We start from the raw sequence: 19567 nt of genomic DNA on the forward strand, positions 1-19567 counted from the left end.
TCAGTACTGTGGGACTGGAGGAAGAAGAGGAAGAGTGAAGGCCTGTGGTATACAGCCACACATCTTTACTCTGATAATCACCCTCTCAAGGTCACCTTGTCCTCTAACATCGCTGTGGAGTTGGAGAGGACGGAGAACCTCACCTGTGCAGAACAAATGCGTAATTGAGGCAGCGCAGTGATTAGCCTGAGTGCCGTTTGTTGAGAAAAGCACATCTGCACATGTGCATGGACTCAGTGGGCCTTTGCTGGCAGATGATAAGAAAATAGCGGCTGTAAATATTTCCTACAAACCCCCTTTGGCCGAGCACAAAATGTCTGAAATCTCCCTATCTCCCTTCCCTCATTTTCACTTTCCTTGAGGCTGCAAAACTATCCAAAACCTGTAAAGACCAGCACAATAGAACACTTATACCACACACACACACACACATATACTTTACAAAAACTTGACACTGGGTGACAAGAGGAAGTGATAAAACTGTTTAATTAAGATACAAAGTTTTAAAATATGGCTACAAGCTGACAGACTATTTGGGCAAGGCTTATACTTATTAATTTATCATTTAATTATGCATTTGTACTTGTTATTATTTGTAGCACTCAACATTTGAGGAACTTTTAAAAAGATATTCATGCTCACTTCACAAGACCTCAATGTATCAATAATATCCAGCTGCAGACCCACACACATTTCAGCACACACAACCCAGCACACACGATCTAGTCAGGGGCAAACCATTTATGGTTACGATGGATGTTAATGTTATTAACGTCTTCTCGGATCTTGTCATCAATATATTTTTATATATATTGCTAATACGTAGTGTACACAATAGACAATAGTGTATACTAATTCACAAATACGGCGATCAAGACGGGCGAATTGGGAGCGTTGTTTCCAATCGCCACTCAATTGAATAGACTGAACAGTTTTCAATCAGTCATCTTAGATAATTAGTCATTATTTATCTGACAGTGTCAGTTTAGCAGATACTCATTTGCTGGCTTTGCTGAAACATGTCAGAGATATATAAACATCTAAATTGGACAGGTTTAATTAATATAATGAATTCATTATAATTAAGGAAATAACTGCAAGTTAATATGTATAGGCTATAATACATCTTTATATGTAATAAAAATCTTTTTACATTTAATAAATGTATAACACTATATTAATATTTTACTCCAGTGATTGAATTGAATTTATTTTGCTTAATTTTCCAATAACTTTTAATTAATATTTTCCCACATTAAATGCTACTGTATAGCAATTTATAGTAAGTAATATATTGTTGTTGAACCATAAAGTACTTGTAAATATTGAAACTAAGTTAGTTTATTACACTTAATCCTACAGTTAGATGGTCTATTATGTTTTCTTTGTGTATGTGGATACGTGAATAAAGTCATAAGTAGGGTCAGACAGAATCTGCGGACATTTTTTGCTATTTCTCCAGAAAATTTCGTTAAAAACTGCAGATTTGTGTGGAATGATTATCATAATTAAAATAATTAAAATAAAATAATTAGCACCATAATTAAAAACTTAATATGTATGAAATAATAAAGAATACATTTTTAACTTTTATTTAATGTTTCCAATGCAAATTCTATTAGATCCACTTATTTGGTAAACAAAGCAAGTCTCTCATTTAAAATATCAAAGATAGACAGCAAATATTACTTTACAAACTATATTGTAAAATAAATCATATGAAAATTTTAATATTACTATTATTATCTCACAATAAAATTTGTGAAATGACTTTAAAAACTGAATAAGTATAAATTTACACACATTTACACAAGTAAATGAACAGACTCAATGATGGGCTAAAAATCTGCAAAAATCTGTGGATTTCTGTGTGTGCAGATTCCGAGTGGGTCTAGTCATAAGTGTTTTAACTAATTGTTTTTATTTACATAAATTGAGTACCAAAACTGCATAGATGTTAAAATGATCGTTACGATATAATAATGAAATGATGATTGAAACGGGAAACCCTAAACTGTTCACAGTCTAATCTAATGAATGGCAATCGTAGCACGGACTGTCTCGATCGCCATATTTGTGAAATTCAGTAGGTGGCGATAATGCTCCTAAGGAGTTAGTCGCTGTTAAACAAGAAAAAAGACGACTGATCCATCTTTAACCATATATGGTTCGCCCATGCCAAGATAGTGTGTGTTGGATTGTGTGTGCTGAAACGTGTGTGGGTCTGTGGGTCTGCAGCTTGAAATCTCTCCAATGTATTGACAGGGGTAATGGGAATTCCTTAGTTTTGACCATTGACTTGTAATTTATGAACCATAAAGGAACAAAGTTTTAGATGAAAATCTACTTTAATTTTATTTTAAGTCTTCGCAGAAAAGCTAGTTTATGGTAGAATCCTCCTTTTCGTTGATTAATGTAATGCCAAGGCAAAATTAAACTTTTTTTTTTTATAAAAACAAACAAAAAAACAAACTATTTATTATGTTTAAGGGATAGTTCACTGCAAAAATGAATAATTACTCACTATTTACTTTCCTGAAGTGTTATAATCCTTAATGAGACTTTAATAACTGTGGAAACACATCATCATAAAGTCTATGAAAAATGTTTACCTCAATATACATGTTTTAATGTATCATATAAATATAATATTAATGGCATTATTAATTATATTATCCACATAGTTTTACCACTGTAGAACTAATGATGTATCATGGGTGGTAGTCTGGAATGCTCACAGGTTAAAAAACTAAACTTTATCCATGAATCACTGCTTTCGTTGTAACAATTGCCACTATAGATTTAGAAGACGTGTAAACTAAAACTATGCAAATTGTTCCCTTTGTTTACATCATTTTATATCACTCAGTATTTTGTGCTTCAATCACGCCTTCTATATGAGAACTGAACATGCATAAAAAGTGCATATTGAGTCACTCTCGAGTCACAAAAACACTCATAAAACACTTAAATCCCCATGCAGACCTCAAAACGTCATACTGTAAAACACGACAAGCATCGCAATCAACACACTGCTAATTTGAGTAGAAGAGCTAACTCCTCCTGACTTCACACTTTAAAAAGCAGGATTTCCTTTCAGCGTGTTGAAAAAAAAAAAATCATAGCCACTTAAATTTGTGAAGTAGATGTAAATCTGTGTTGAAGCTACATTTAAAATTGTCACTGGCTTTAAGTGAAGTTGGCCAGGGGATTCTAGATCCCAGAATGCTTTGAAATGAGAATGTTGTGTTGGGATTCAGTAATTGTTATATTTTTGGCATTTATATTTACATACCAACACAGGCTCATTCTGAATATGTACCCCTTTATACATTTCTGAAGAGAGCAAAATAAGTCCCAGGAGCTATGTTTTTTTCATTTTTTTTATTTTTATTTTTTTACGAATCCATCAGAGGCCGGTACGTATGCTTTTTCAGATCTCAAATTTCTCTCATTCATCCCATTCATGCCTGCTGTTCTCATGTAAATCCACCAGAGGCCGTTGTCGACTGACTGACTGACTGACTGACCAACTGACCGAACCCCCCACCCTCCCCCTTTTCTAAACCCAACCAATAGTGTTTTAAAAAGCACCGATTGACCCACCCACCCACTTGTCTAAACCCAACCGCAGTGTTTTCAAAAGCAAACTAGAAAAAAAAAGTCCTTCCGGCTGCCTGATTTTAACCACGTTTAAAATTTTTACCACATTCTCACGCTGTTATTTACTTGATTATTTTATTTTTTGGCTTTTGCCAAAAATTTATTGGAAACATTCTTCACCGGACTCGAACTCCGTAGTCACGATCATCTCCCCTCTGCATCTGAAGTACGCCGATGTACGTGTCGAGCTACCGGAAAAACTGGTAACAGAGGAAAAGCCGTCCACATGGTGGTAAGGAGTCAGCTGGTCAGCACCATACTGCCCAGGAGCGTTTGTTTTAAAGACGAAATGCAGCCATACGTTCCTCTGGCTACATACTTTCCGATCTCCAGGGCTACGTTTTCAGAATGAACCTATGTTGATACATACAGATGAAGACAATCTAGTAACCCCTGTGAAATTGTTATTATTTTTCAAATATTTCCGAAGTGATGTTTAACAGAGTAAGTAAATTTTTACAGTATTTCCTATTACATTTTTTTTTCAACTGGTGAAAGTCTATTTGTTTTAGTCTTATTTCTTTTGTTTGTTAAAAATTATTTTACTGTCAATATTACTAGCTGCCTAAAGAAATGGTTTGAAACACAGACCTACTTTCTACAGGACACTATTTTCATCAGAACAAGCCACTGTTGTCCGATGACATGGATATTTAATCTAATATATTTAATTTAACTTAATTAACCTAGTTAAACCTTCTTTTGCTGGTCCGTTTGTTGAATTTAAGTTACATTGCATCTACAAGCCAACTAATTCTTTCGGATGAGATGTTAACCGAGGTCCTGACTCTCTGTGGTCATTAAAAATCCCAGGATGTCCTTCGAAAAAGAGTAGGGGTTTAACCCCGGCAACCTGGCCAAATTTGCCCACTGGCCTCTGTCCATCATGGCCTCCTAACCATCCCCATATGATAATTGGCTTCATCACTCTGTCTCCTCTACACCAATCAGCTGGTGTGTGGTGTGCGGTCTGGCGCAAAATGGCTGCCGTCGCGTCATCCAGGTGGATGCTGCACACTGGTGGTGGATGCTGCACTGGTGCTGCACGCAGCTGCCAGGCTCTTAACAGGCACAAAAAAACGAGAACACATTACACCTGTACTGTTTTCCCTACACTGGCTGCCAATCCAGTTTAGAATTCAGTACAAAGTTCTGTTGTATGTTTTTAAATCCCTCCATGGCCTGGCCCCTGAGTATATTTCTTAGCTAATTAATATACACCAACCTGTGAGATCTCTTCGCTCTAAGGACCGTCTCTATCTGCAAGTTCCACGATCATGCTTAAAATGTCGAGGTGATAGAGCTTTCTCAGTAGCAGCTCCAAGACTCTGGAACGATCTTCCACTCTCCTTAAGAAGAGCTCCAACTTTTGAGTCTTTTCAGAGGTCACTGAAAACACTTATTTTCTTTAGCTTTTAATCATGTGATGTGAGTTTATGTATTTTAGTTTTTGTGTATATTTGCATGCGTTTTATGTGTTTTTTGTACAGCACTTTGGCACCCATTGTGGTTTGTTGAAAGTGCTATAGAAATAAATTGAGTTGAGAGTTGAGTTGAGTTGGATGAGGAGACCCCCCCTATATGTAAAGTGTTTTGAGTGCCCAGAAAAGCGCTATATAAATGTAAGGAATTATTATTATATATTATTATATTACTGTTAGGTTGGAGTTATGGTTAGGGTTAGTGTAAGTTGTACAAAGTTTCTTATAGTCAGTTAAATGTCTGTTTAAGGAGCAGTATCAACAGCTATTAAGCAGACTGCCTACTAATACTCAAATGGACCATCACAATAAAGTGTTACCAAGCCTTTAAATTGCACTTTATATTAGCTGTATACTTGTATCTTGCTAAATAACTAGTAAACTATTATGTGCTGCCATCATGACAAAGGAAATTAAAGGGTAGAAATGATAGTTATGAAACTATTAGGTTTAAAATTAATGAAAAAAATATCTTCTCTCCGTAAAAAAGCACTTGAGAAATATTTGAAAAAGAAGTTTGGTGTTTTAGTCATTTGGCATTCAACGGATCATTCTAAAACAGTAGCAATACTTATTCTTCTAGATATTATTTTAATAGTTATATTGGTATATAAAATGGGAAAACGTTTTACACTAATTTTGATTAAACTAATGAATAATTGAATAATTAAAAGAATAAATGAGCAAACAACGACAAAAAAAAAAAATAAAAAATAATCCAGAAATCATTTAGCCCTTTCTTATTGTACAAAACTAGTGGCATATGATGGTTCTAAACAGGTGCATTAACAGACGTTCATTCAAATTAAAAATTTAATTTCCACAATTAGTTTGCACCAACAATTAATTTTAGTAGATGAAGAATGTTTTTGTTTGCTCAGAAAAAGCAAAACTGAAACACAACAGACCAGTGTTTTAATCTACATGTTGAAACGGGCAATTAAACTTACGAGTAACTGAGTGATTGATGCTTTCTGTCAAGACTGAGACCGGATAGACTGACAGCTTGTGGAGATAAACTATTCAACCAGCGACTGGCACAAACTAGAGACATTTCCTCCTGGTTCAGCTACATTGCACCAAGCTCTAAATCAAAACAGACGCCATCCGTATCAGGCGGATTTCACAACCATTTTCTATCGCCACCTCTTGATGTGTTTCTTATTACACTGTTTCCCAAATGTGAAACTTTTCAGTGGGATCTGAAGCTTGTGGTGTTAATAATTAAGCCATTGCTCTGTCACGAAATGCGGTCTAGTGACTTGATCTTTACTCGTTACAGTCAAAACAGCATATCCAAACATCCCACCTCCACTGCACGAATAAAACCACACACGGACGTCCTCACTGGTGCCGCATGACCAATCTCTGAACTATTATCAGGAGGATGTAATTGTGGGAAATGCTGAGCTGGCGCAGCATGTGAGCAGAATCGCACACATTAAGTATAGAGCAATGCTGAAAAACAGGCAGGTGTGGATGAAAGCTGAGCAAAGGTGACGAGGTAAATTACACAGCTGTGAAATGTTACACAAAGATGACCATGATTTAATGATGAGTGTGGGATTACAACAGATGAAGGTATAGAAGTGTAGAAGTTGTGTTATTTCCACCCACAAGACTGAAAGCAAAACTTTTATTTAAAGTGACAGTACAAAAAAATACAATGTAATGTAATGTGTACTTATATAATGCATTTATTGTGTATGGCCATACACCCAAAGCGCTTTACAATCATGAGGGGGGTCTCTCCACAACACCACAAGTGTGAAGCATCCAATTGGATGATGCGACAGCAGCCAGAGGACAACAGCACCAGTGTGCTCACTACACACCAGCTATTGGTGGAGGGAAGAGACAGTGATATAGCCAATTCTGTGGATGGGGATGATTGGGAGGCCATGATGGGTAAGGGCCAATTGAGGGACTTTGGCCAGGACACCCGGGTTACACCCCTGCTCTTTACGAGAAGTGCCATGGGATTTTTAATGACCACAGAGAGTCAGGACCTCGGTTTAACGTCTCTTAGACGGCGCCAACTGACAGTATAGTGTCCCCTTCACTTTTACTGGGGCATTAGGACTTACACAGACCACAGGTTGAGCACCCCCTGCTGGTCTCTCTAACACCACTTCCAACAGCAACCTTGTTTTTCCCATGTGGTCTCCCATCCAGGTACTGACCAGGCTCAGCCCTGTTTAGCTTCAGTGAGTAACCAGTCTTGGGCTGCAGGGTGATATAGCTGTGGCAAGTAGACACAACTAGATTAATAAGTGTGGCTACACTGTAAACCCTGCTGTTGTCATTGCTAAATATCTTAAGTTAATAGACCTTGACATTACTTAAAATACCAAGTCAAACATCAAAACTTAAACAGGTGTGTTTAACTTACTCATTAGACAGCAAAAAAGGTGAGGGTTTCCTCCAGGTGCTCAGATTTCCCCCACAAGTCCAAAGACATGTGCTGTAGGTGAATTGGGTGAGCTAAACTGTCCGTAGTGTATGTGTGGGTGTCCTGATCCTTCAGGTTGGGGCTAAAGCATTGGGCTAATGACCCACCTCGTAAAATGAGGGTTTCCTCCAGGTGCTCAGATTTCCCCCACAAGTCCAAAGACATGTGCTGTAGGTGAATTGGGTAAGCTAAACTGTCCGTAGTATATGTGTGTATGTCCTGGTCCTTCAGGTTGGGGGTTAAGCGTTGGGCTAATGACCTCAACTTACATATAAACGGCCCTGGGAGTAAGTAAAGAATATAAAAGCTGAAAAAATTGGAAGTTTCGTGTCTTAGCCATTTTAAGTTATCTGTACTTTAACTTAAAATGTTTAATTACAGATAACTTTAATGTTTATTTAATGAAGAGACCACATTTGGTCAACTCAATTAACTGAGTTGTCGATTTCCCATTACTCAAACAAACTGAGGGAATCACTTTCCTCAAATCACTTGAGTAGTCTCAACTTATTAGGGCTTACAGTGTACTGGTGATACATTGAGGTCTTATGAAGTGAAATGATTTGTTTCTGTTGGACACTAAACATTATTTACCACATTATGGTAATGTTCATGACATTGTGGTATTTTTATAATAGCAAAGAATGGGATTTTTGTGAAAAATCTGTGTTACTTATTGATTCGCAGAAATATAAGCTTGAAATAAGAGTGTAAATAATGTTCAGTTTCTTGCACAGTCAGATTGAAGACCTCAATGTATCATCATGAGCTACATGTATTAATTTTGTTTGCCTGTTTTATACTACTCTAAAAGTACAGGTAGCTCCAGGGTGTCTACCGAGTTTGACAAGCAAAATAATAAAAATATATATAATAATGTTTAAGTACCAACTTAGTAAATACAAGCAGTCATGCTTTAGTTTACTTTAAGGTACAATTCTCTCTATAACCATTAACTTCAGACTTTTAGCTCAATAAACTATCTTATTAATTGTTAGCAAGGTAGTATTTGGACATTAAGTGTTGACTACGATTACGGATGTAGAATAAAATCATACTTTATAAGTACTAATAAACAGCAAATATCTTATCAGTTGGCAGGTAATAGGACAGTAGTTCATTCATTTTTGTTCAGCTTAGTTCCTTATTTATCAGGGACTGCCACAGTGAAATGAACCCCCAACCATTCTGGCATATGTTTTATGCAGCGGATGCCCTTTCAGGCACAACCCAGAACTGGGAAACAACAATAAACTCTCACATTTACACACACACACATACACTAAGGCCAATTTTGTTTATCTAATTCCCCGATAGCACCTGTCTTTGGACTGTGGGGGAAACTGGAGCACCCAAAGGAAACCCACGTGAACATGGTGAGAACATGCAAACTCCACAGAGAAATGCCCAGCCAAACTCAAACCAGCGACCTTTTTGCTGTGAGGCAACAGTTCTAACCACTGAGCCACCGTGCCGCCCAAGAATTCAACTCTGATCACTCGATTCAAAGAACAGATTTCTAATCATTACACTATAGAACTTACAGACAGTAGTTAAGAATGGGAATTAGTATTAAGCTAAAGTGTTATCATAAGAGCTCATTGGTAAGCATTTTTTTCTTCTGACTTGGTTGATACAGATTTTAAATTGTCCTGCCAAAATTTGATCAGGCCCTACCATAAAAAAAATTAAATACTTATTTCTTAGCAATATATTTTAAACAATGTGTCAAGACAAGCCAAATAAAGTTGTATACATACTGTTTTTTCAACATAACCTTTCTTTTAAAATTGACTTTTTTATTAATTGCTTTGGTATGGAAATGGTAGAGTCAGACCACGGAATCGTATTAGTATTTCCAAAAATCAAAATAAAACTTAACAGTGTATTGCTTCTGTTAATTGTGTTATTCATAGGAACATGACAATATATATATATATATATATATATATATATATATATATATATATATATATATATATATATATATATCTATATATATATATATATATATATATATATATATATATATATATATATATATATATATATAGATATATATATATATATATATATATATATATATATATATATATATATAGATATATAGGTTAGTTTTCTTGTCAGACTCACAGAATTTTGCACACGTTTTATTTTCCTACCTCTCAAATCGACTTCACTCAAGTTCTGCCAGGGAGATTTTTGATGGTAGAAATTACATTACATTCAAATCCATCATGTTTTCTGCACTCCGGTATGGGCTGAGTGAAATTTTCTTTTATATACTACTTTTACTATTTATAATCTGTTCTATGATTGATTAAAGCAAGTGTGGCTACTGCAGCTCACAAAAAGACAAACTGTTTTTATATTGAGCTCTTGAAAGCAGCAGTACTTTGGGTGCACGAGCACTACTTTTTCTCTATTCTATGACAAACAGAACAGAGTGCACCAGTTATATTTTCACGCACTGTAGATTGCTTCCTTTTCAATTAATCTTCATTTCTATAGCACTTTTACAATGTAGATTGTGCCAAAGCAGCTTAACATTGATGGCGTTCTAGTAAACTGAAACTGCTTCAGTCCAGTTTTCAGAGTTGAAGTTCAATTAAGTACAGTTCAGTCTTGAAGTTCAGTTCAGTTCAGTGTATTATAAATGCCGCTGCTGAAAGCACCTTCCTTCAACAGATCTGCATGCAAGGAAACGGGAACCTGCAAGCTCTTTTTAAAGAGCCCATATTATGGGTTTTTGAAAATGCTCTTCCATGTAGTGTGTACCACAGCTCTAAGTGAAGTGAAATATCCAGCTAAGGCTTAAATCTGTAAGTGTACAGTGTTTAAAACTATTGATTCATCTATAAAAGAGTCGACTCATAGTGCTTCAAACGAGTCGTCTTGATAACGAGTCATTAGGTGTTTCGTGATGACACGGCTACGAAACACAAGTAGTTGCACACGCAAACCCGGGAGATTTGAAGCCTGCGGCCCCGCCCACTAACAGAAAAAAAGTCTCACACACACACACAGAGACACAGAGACACAGAGACACCGGTGGAATGAAGTCACGCTGTGAAGATGGATATTATTGACAGTTCACCCAAAGATGAAACCTCAGCATTATAGCCCAGCCTTGAGCAGATCGAATGCTTCTGGAAACTACATGCTTACAAAGAAGACTTCATCAGTTTGTAAAAGGAAGGATCAGTAAAGACTGTCAGAACATGGATCAGTGCATCATGAATCAGTTTCTACCCCCATTTCACAAGTGTAAGTACGTGCGATTAAAACCGTTGCCTCTTTACTCTATCTTGCAAATTATGTATTTAGTTGTGATTTGTTACTTGTAACCGCGTGTACTGTATCAGGTTAACTCTATATATTCTCATATTGCGTGTAAAGCCACGTTGAAAATGTGACGCATGCCGCTTTGTTTATGGATCGTCAGCTGTTGCTACACACATGCAACGGTCAAGTTTCAAAATAGTTCAGCTCAGTTTTCGAGGTAAGGTGTATAAATTGCACCCAGCAAGCTGAACTGGCGCTCTAGGCGTGTGTGTCGTGTCCTCGGGGAGGATTGTAATGTGTGTCGTGTGTGTGTGTGTGTGTCTCCTCTGAGGGTAATGTGTGTGTGTGTCTCTTCATCACGCCCCCCTCAACCTAATAGTGAAAACGAAAGGGACCCGTTGGTAAAATGAGGACCGGGGGGTGTCGCGGTTCAATTTAGCTCATATAACTGAGCGCCGCGGATATAACGGAGCGATTCGCGGATATAACTGAGCGCCACCCCCTCTCTATTCTGCCGCTCTAGGTCTCCTCTATGGACACGCTGGCCCTGTGTGTGTGTGTGTGTGTGTGCGTGCGTGCGTGCGTGTGTGTGTGTGAAAATAGCAAGTAGACTGCGACGGGCTAGATCTCCTCGCCAGTTCTTGGACTTTTTGCTCAATAAAATAGTTAGTCGTCAGTATTTTCTAGTCCATCGTCTGTATTTACATTCACCCACTGGCAGCCAAAATCCACTATAAAGCGTGTATGCACTGTGACTACTTTTATATTGTTGATTAGCAGCTGGGCATTTCACTCTGTCTCGCGCTGAAGCCTTGTCCGTGTCGACCAATCGCAGCAGGCTGTCATCGGTCCAATCAGCGCAGATTAGCTTCGCGCTGAGGAGGCGTTTGGGAACAAATGAATCGCTGAACGATTCATATGGGAGTCGCTGGGATAATTAGGTAAAAATAAATGCAGATTATAAGACCATGAAAGTGTTTTTTGACCTTGCATGCATATTAGACTGTTGTTGGAGACCCTTACAACCTAAATATGACCCTATTTCATGTATAATATGGGCTCTTTAAACACTCGCACTGCACATCTCATCACTGTGCTTTAATCTGCTACCTCAGTCCTTTCTGATAACGTTATAACTACTGTAGGGGAAAAAAATCTGTCGGTCTAATGATTGCAAAAAGTCATTGGGTCTATCAGACGGAATACATATTTGTGGTAACACAACCAACAAATTTAAGACCTACTGTACTGAACCAGACTTTAAGGCTTTTTAAGACTTTTTACGTTTTTTTGTTAGTAAAAATTAATGTTAAGACTTTGTAAAGACCATATGGTCACCCCAAGCTGTTTACTTGTATTTTATGAATCATCAAGAGCCAACGTTTCAGCTAAAATCTTCTTTAATGAATTTGGAAAGTGATTTTGAATGGTCAAAGGGTGAGTAATTTAACAGCTATTTAAAGTAATGTTTTAAAATTCTACATATTTATTTATTTTTGCATGAACTATCCCCTTAAATTTGAATTCTGTATTAAATAAAAGCATTTCTATCATAATGTCCATAAAATCAACAAAATTAAAAAAAAATTTATCCAAGGTAATTTACACATTAGCATTTAATCAGAATATTGAAAAGCTTGTACTACAGTACACTGAAAAAATTGATTCATTGAATTTACAAATTTTTTAAGGTAAGTGGTTGTAAAATATTTACAGTGCTCAGCATATATGAGTACACCCCCCACAAATCTCTCATTTAAATGAATATTTTCTATAGGATGCTTTACAATATTATATCTGTGCATATGCATTAGTTTAGTCAGTAATGAAAAATATTAAATATTTTTTTCAAAAAAAGCAAAAATCAAAAGAAACAAAAAATATACATACAATTTTGTTGAAATGTTGAAGTTTGTAATTTTGCATGAATTTAAATATATTATCTTTCCATTTCTAAAATGTTATTTTAATAAATAAATCTGTTAACTAAAATCTGTTTTGCTCAAATGCACCAAAATATTGCCTATATTCACTGAGAAATGGATAAAATTGTTCATTTTCAAAATGGGGTGTACTCACTTATGCTGAGTTTTTGGGCTGAGTTTAAACATTCATTCATTCATTCATTCGTTCATTCATTTTCAACCGCTTTTCCGGGGCCAGGTGGTGGGGGGGAACAGCCAAGGTAGCAAAGAATTCTGGCCTAGATTTGGCATAAAGCTTGCATAGTACGCCTTCATTTGGCTCTGGCATACAGCATGTGGGGCAAACATGGCCCAGGTTTGACAGAGGTGGGACCATCTTTAAGGTGGCATGCAATATGTCAGATTGGCCAGATGTCAAATGTAGTATTTGGCCCAGATGTTAAAAATTGATATGTGGGCCACATAAGTTATCTTGACCCACATTTAAGATCAATTTAATTTAAAGAAATATTTTGATGCACAAAGTTATTTCCATTTTTTTGTTCCATCTTTTAATGCTTTGATTTTAATCCAGGAAACAATCATGATTTAATAATCTATTGTTTGTATGTTGCAAAATTACTACAAAACTACAAAATTTAACCTAAATTACTGTACATATATTTTATTAACAAAATCATTATTTTACAAATGATATTATTATTAACTATTACTAACCATTACCGTTATTATTGCACCTAAAGCGCAATGCTTCATGGGCTTATCAATTTCATTGCAGTCGTAACACACCAAATATGGCTTTCAGACAATAGCCAAATATGGGCTATGGCTGGCCCAGTTCAGGTCAAGTTATGGCTTAGACTAGGTCCAGATATGGTCCATGTTTAGCCTTTATATGGAAGCCAGACTTGGTCCAGTCATGTACCATAATTCACTGCATATTGTGGGCCAAGCAAAAGCTGATTCTGTGGGCCAGAACTGGGCCAAAGAAATTTTGCTATGTGGGAGTCTTAAGAGAGAACCCCAAACTGCCCTCTCCACAGACACTTCCTATAGCTCCTCCAGGGGTATCCCGAGGCGTTCCCAGGCCAGCCGAGAGACATAGTCCCTCAAGTGTGATCTGGGTCTTCCCCGAGGCCTCCTCCCAGTGGGACATGCCCTCCCTAGTTAGGCATTTAGGAGGCATCCGAAACAGATGCCCAAGCCACCTCAGCTGACTTCTCTCGATGTGGAGGAGCAACAGCTCTACTTTGAGCTCCTCCTGAGTGACAGAGCTCCTCACCCTACCCATAAGGGTGCGGCCTATGCTCATGACCATAGGTGAGAGTAGGAACGTAGATTGACCGGTAAATCGAGAACTTTGCCTTTCAGCTCAGCTTCTTCTTTACCACCACAGACCAGTACATCAACCGCATTACTGCTGCCGCTGCACCAGGTTGGAGAAAAGTCCTTACCCCAGGTGGATGAGTGCAAGTATCTTGGGGTTTTGTTCACGAGTAAGGAAAGGATGGAACGTGAAATCGACAGGCGGATTGGTGCAGAGTTTAAACAAACAAATTAAATTCAGTAGTGTTCAACATAATTTGTTTGTTTAAATTCAGCTTTTATAAATTGTTTGCAACAATTTGCAATGATTTTTTTCCAGTGAACCACCTGATTGTCGTTGAAAACTAAGCAAATCAAACTGCAAGCACACTGATATCACATGCAGCAGCAAGAAAAACATTGAGTTCTGCGACTTGAAGACGATCAAATGATGACAGCATTTTCCCCCTCTGGATGATCTCCTTAATGTTAAATGAGCTCTTTATTTTTATTTTTCTAAAATAAGGAAACCTTCGCTTCTTTGGATATCACATTTGTGACTGCATAAAGTGACTCAACGTAGAGATGGAAGTCAGCTGCCTCTGAACACAAAGTCATCATCTGAAGGCATAAAATCAGCCGCTCAAAGCTAATTGTTATTCTGCTTCCACGTATTCTTTGATCACACCATACACGTCTGAGTCTGTGTGGGCCAGAAAGCACTAAGCTATCTTTGACACATGGATCTTTTATAAATCAAAGGACATTTATTATCTCCGTACAAACAACCCGGGGAATTCTCCAGATATGCAGCGCCACAATATCATTATAAAATCCAATCCGCCGGGTGTATCGAATACGTCCCATGATTACTTCCATGCGAAAAGCTCTGCTGACATAATGAACGGGGCATTTGCCGAGCCTGTGATAACGCTCCTGCTCTGTATTGATCTGATCTGGGAACAGTAGATATCTTTAACGCCGCAGTGGAGAGTCCTTTAAATGGCTCACCTCCCATACCTCATTTATCAAATGTAATCTGTTAGTATTCCGCAACATTAATCAAGTCGCTGTCCCACTTTTCCAGTGAATGTGCGTCTATGCGCTCTTATGTGTGTGGGAGTCTGGTAGATTGTCGGCTTGTTGATTTTGCGTCTGCTCTTGATTAAGGGTGTTTACGGGGAAAAGTGTGTCTTATAAAGCCTTGCTCCGACCAATATTGATTCACTACAGGAATTTATAGCCCACCAATCATACAACAGGTGAACACAAAGCCATTTTACAACATCCAGCCCCGCGTGGAAGAACATCCAGATGATGTATTCAGTCTTTAGCCAACACAATGAGATGATGCTGTAAATCTTTGTACATACAGATGCGATTCTGTAGCTTTCTCCTAAAAACCTATAGTGAGTTTGTGCACTGGATACTGTCTGCCACCATTAGATACATTGGAAATGATTGGAAAAGATCTCAAAATAATTTCACAAGCAAGACAGTGAGAGAATCTTTAATCAAGTTATTCTTACAATTTCTGACATGATGAGTTTTCACTCATTCATTCATTCATTCAATTTCCTTTAGCTTAGTCTCTGATTTATCAGGGATTGCCACAGCAAAATGAACCGCCAACTATTCTGGCATTTGTTTTACGCAGTGGATTCCCTTCAAGCCACAACCCAGTATTGGGAAACACCCATACACTTTCACATTTACACATAAACCCATACACTATGGCCAATTTAGGCTATTCAATTCACCTATAGCGCATGTCTTTCGACTGTGGGGGAAACCCGAGCACCTGGAGGAATCTCACACCAACATTGGAAGAACATGCAAACTTCACACAGTAATGCCAACTGGTCCAGCTGGGACTCGAATCAGCATCCTTCTTGCTGTGAGCAGACAGTGCTAACCACTTAGCCACAATTTATTTATTTATTTAGTTTTCATTGGTGTATAGATTGTTATAAGGGGACTACGCTAGATAAGAGATCTTAACATGCTGCAATGTTAGAAAACACATGCAATTACAAAAAATGCCACCAAATTAAGAAAAGATCTTCATCAGTTTGACAGCACATGTGCTGCAAATCCTCACAACACATACACATAAAAAACATGCTGCATTTTTTCACTACGCAAACAATTTACGAAAACAGGATGCATTTTCTCACATCACAAAAACATCGGAATACAATGGAAATGTTTCAAGTGGACCCAAAAACGTGACGGACGCTGCTGTGCTGTGACTATTGCTCAGTGAAGTTGTAGGCAATCTTTAAAAAGTGAGTTTGTTTATTTTAACATCCCAATTCCCGTGTCTTTAGTATTCATAAGCCTAAAAAACTTAAATAGCTTTAGGATCTCCTTGAAACATTTCCATTGTGTTTCATGTTATTTGAAAGTGTTGTGAGAAAATGCAGCGCATTTTTGTAAATTGTTTGTGTTGTGAGAAAATGCAGCATGTTTTATTAATTTGTTTGCGTTGTGTGAAAATGCAGTGCGTTTTTTAAAAATGTGTTTGAGTTGCATGTGTGCTGTTAAACAGATGATGTTAACAGATCTTTTCTCAATTTGCTGGTGTTTTTTGTAATTGCATGTGTTTTCTTAAATTGCAGCACGTTAAGCTTTCTCGGCCACCACACTGGACAATGTTTGGCTGATGTACAATTATTTAAAAACCTGGAATCTGAGTGTTCAGAAATTGTAAACATTGTGAAAATCACTTTTAAAGTTGTAAAAATTAGGCATACGCGATAGAAGTTTTCATATATTTTCAGGAGGAAATTTACAAAATGTATTAATACAACACGATCTTTATTTAATAATAAAGTGGCTTTTGGCATAAAAGTATGACCCATACACTGTATTTTTTATAATTATTTTTTCGGGGTTTTCACCTTTAATGGATAGGACAGTAGAGAGTATCGACAGGAAAGCATGGGGAGCAGAGAGAGTGGAGGAGTTGGCATAGGATCGCGAAGCGGGTATCGAACTCTGGTCGCCATGAGCACCAGAGTGCACACGTCAACGCACCAACCATTACACCACTGGCGCTGACATACACTGTATTTTTCAACTATTGCCATAACATACCTGTGCAACTTGAGAATGTTTTTGTGGTCCACGGTGATATTTTATATTTATCTATCTATTTTGTAACTAAATCTAGACAGTTTTTTTAACATTAATTAATTTATTTATTTGTAGCTCAATTGCCATCTTGAAATTGACAAGTGCTTCTGAAACCTTTCATATATTATTATTATTATTATTATTATTATTATTATTATTATTATTATTATTATTATTATTATTTGTGGAACATAGAGTAGCTCCTCCCCTTTAAAAAACAGCCAATAGCATTTGGTTTTTATCACCACTCAGCCAGTGAAAGTGGTTGAGCTCAAGGACATTAACTGAAAAGCAAACGAGAAGAAGGGGGCGGGCATGTCAGATACTAGAGAGCATTTGATTGGTCAAGATTAGAAGAGAAACTGAAATATGGTGGAAGGTGGAAGTAACAAACTGCAAACTTTGGTGTTTATGTCAGGTTTATATCTTTCAAACGCAAATTTTGGAGCACACTAGCTTATAAACATCCTTAAAACAAACATACTGATGGTTACATCTAAAAAGAACATTATTTTAATGTCATGAGACTTTTAAATAACACCTCACTAGGTTTTAGATCAGAAGTCACACAGTTTATACTACAACTCAAAGTTGCTAGCAATCTGCCACCACAATCCATCTGAGCACTAGCAAAAAACAACAACATCAGCAATCCCTTAACGTTCCTCCATTAAAAATCTCATTCAGCTGAGGTCCCTCATCCACCTGATAACACCCAAGACAAAGATATGAATCCCTGTGAGTTCAGTGGCCATCACTCACTCACTCCCTCACCTTTCTTGTCCCCAAAGAAGAGTGTCTGTTGTGCAGGGTTTGACCACTGGAGGGAGGTGTTGTCATTGTGTTCCACACGGCAGGTCAAGTTGGCCGTCCCTCCTTCTGTCACAGTCATGTTCTGGACTATGGGGACCTGTCCTTGGGCTCCTGGAAGAGACAGAACGACTTAGATGAGAGACAGTCACAAGCACAGGAACATATGGAGCATTCAACCTTTAGCATTCAACTTCAAGCAATGAACAGACAGAATCAAGAAGAAGAAAAAAGTCAAAACATATAAGTCTGATATTGTAATATTAATGCTACATAAAAAGACCAAACAATACAATGCTTTACTGACAGTTCTAAATAGAGCATGATGGAAAATCTACAACGCAGTCAGTCAAAGTGACAGATAATGATTATTTGCAGCATAACCTCTGGCTATGATAATGTGTTGCTTAAGCCCAGATCTGGTGGTTTGGTCGCTGGAAGAGTTGCTTTAGAAATCAGAATGAAAGAGGGATATTTTCATTCAAACATCTGTGAAAAGTACAGAAAACTTACTTGCATCATTCGATACTAAATCATAATGGCGTCAGAAACATATGAGGACAGCAGGGAACTGCTGAACTCCTGCCTTCATGACTGACATAAGTTCTGTGAATAAAGATTCAGGTCTGTTTTTAAAGGCAACTAGATGACAATACGCAGATGTTGTTGAATGAGCCCTTTTTTCTGGAGATACTAAAGGAATTGAGGACTCATCAGAAATCAGGAAAAAAAAAGATTTCGTTTTTTAGCCTGCAAAGTCAGCACTGACATGTTAAGGTGCTGTTAAAGTGCTTCCATGAGGCTATTTCCTATCTTAAACAGTGTCAAGTATTCATCACTGCTGAAAGGCGAGGTGATTTTCTTTTTCACAGAACTTCCCTGAGTAACAGAAATTGAGCAACCGAATGGAGCCAGTTTTTTTGTGTGGGCAGAGCTCTGACGTGTTGTAAAGATTATTATGCGTTATTAAAAAAATCAATGAGGACACAGCAAAGAAATATCACTTATTAAATTAAAACTACATTAGTATTTCATGCAAAATCTTTAAATTCAAAAGGGTAACATAACGGTGATATATATAAAAAAAACCTAGCCTATAAGGTGTTTTATGTAATGTTTTAGTAGTTCCCTCATATTTATTTATTATAACGATGGAACTTGCGACCTTAGTTGACTAACAATGGTTTTCAGAATAGCATCCCTGGGCAGGTTGTTTTTTTTTTTTTTTTTTTTTTGTGGGGGTGGGGGGGGGGGGGGGGGGGGGGGGGCGGGGGGGTGGAAGGTTGTTCGCACTGGCCCGATAACGAAAAAGTGGTTGTGTAAGACAGTCAATAAATAAGCTTTTGTTTGAGCTTAAAACACATAAAATATAAACACATACACACACTGAAAGTTTAATAATATAATAATTAATTTTATTGGTATTTGTTTATAATATGTAATTTATTCTTTAATATAGGGACATTATAGTTAATGCAACACTAACCATAGAACGGTTTTATATTTTT

General features: G+C 37.2%; 1 protein-coding gene across 5 annotated transcripts in view; it reads right to left on the reverse strand.

Moving 5' to 3' along the window:
- The window catches only part of cadm2a (cell adhesion molecule 2a), a 660886-nt gene that overhangs the window by 130108 nt on the left and 511211 nt on the right, over positions 1-19567 (reverse strand). For all 5 annotated transcript variants that reach the window (XM_056466536.1, XM_056466535.1, XM_056466533.1 and 2 more), the window contains one exon: positions 18024-18173. In XM_056466536.1, the coding sequence (XP_056322511.1) occupies positions 18024-18173 (150 nt within the window). The remainder of the gene's footprint in view (positions 1-18023; positions 18174-19567) is intronic.

This window comes from Danio aesculapii, chromosome 10, assembly GCF_903798145.1.
Source record: "Danio aesculapii chromosome 10, fDanAes4.1, whole genome shotgun sequence".
Taxonomy (NCBI): Eukaryota; Metazoa; Chordata; class Actinopteri; order Cypriniformes; family Danionidae; genus Danio; species Danio aesculapii.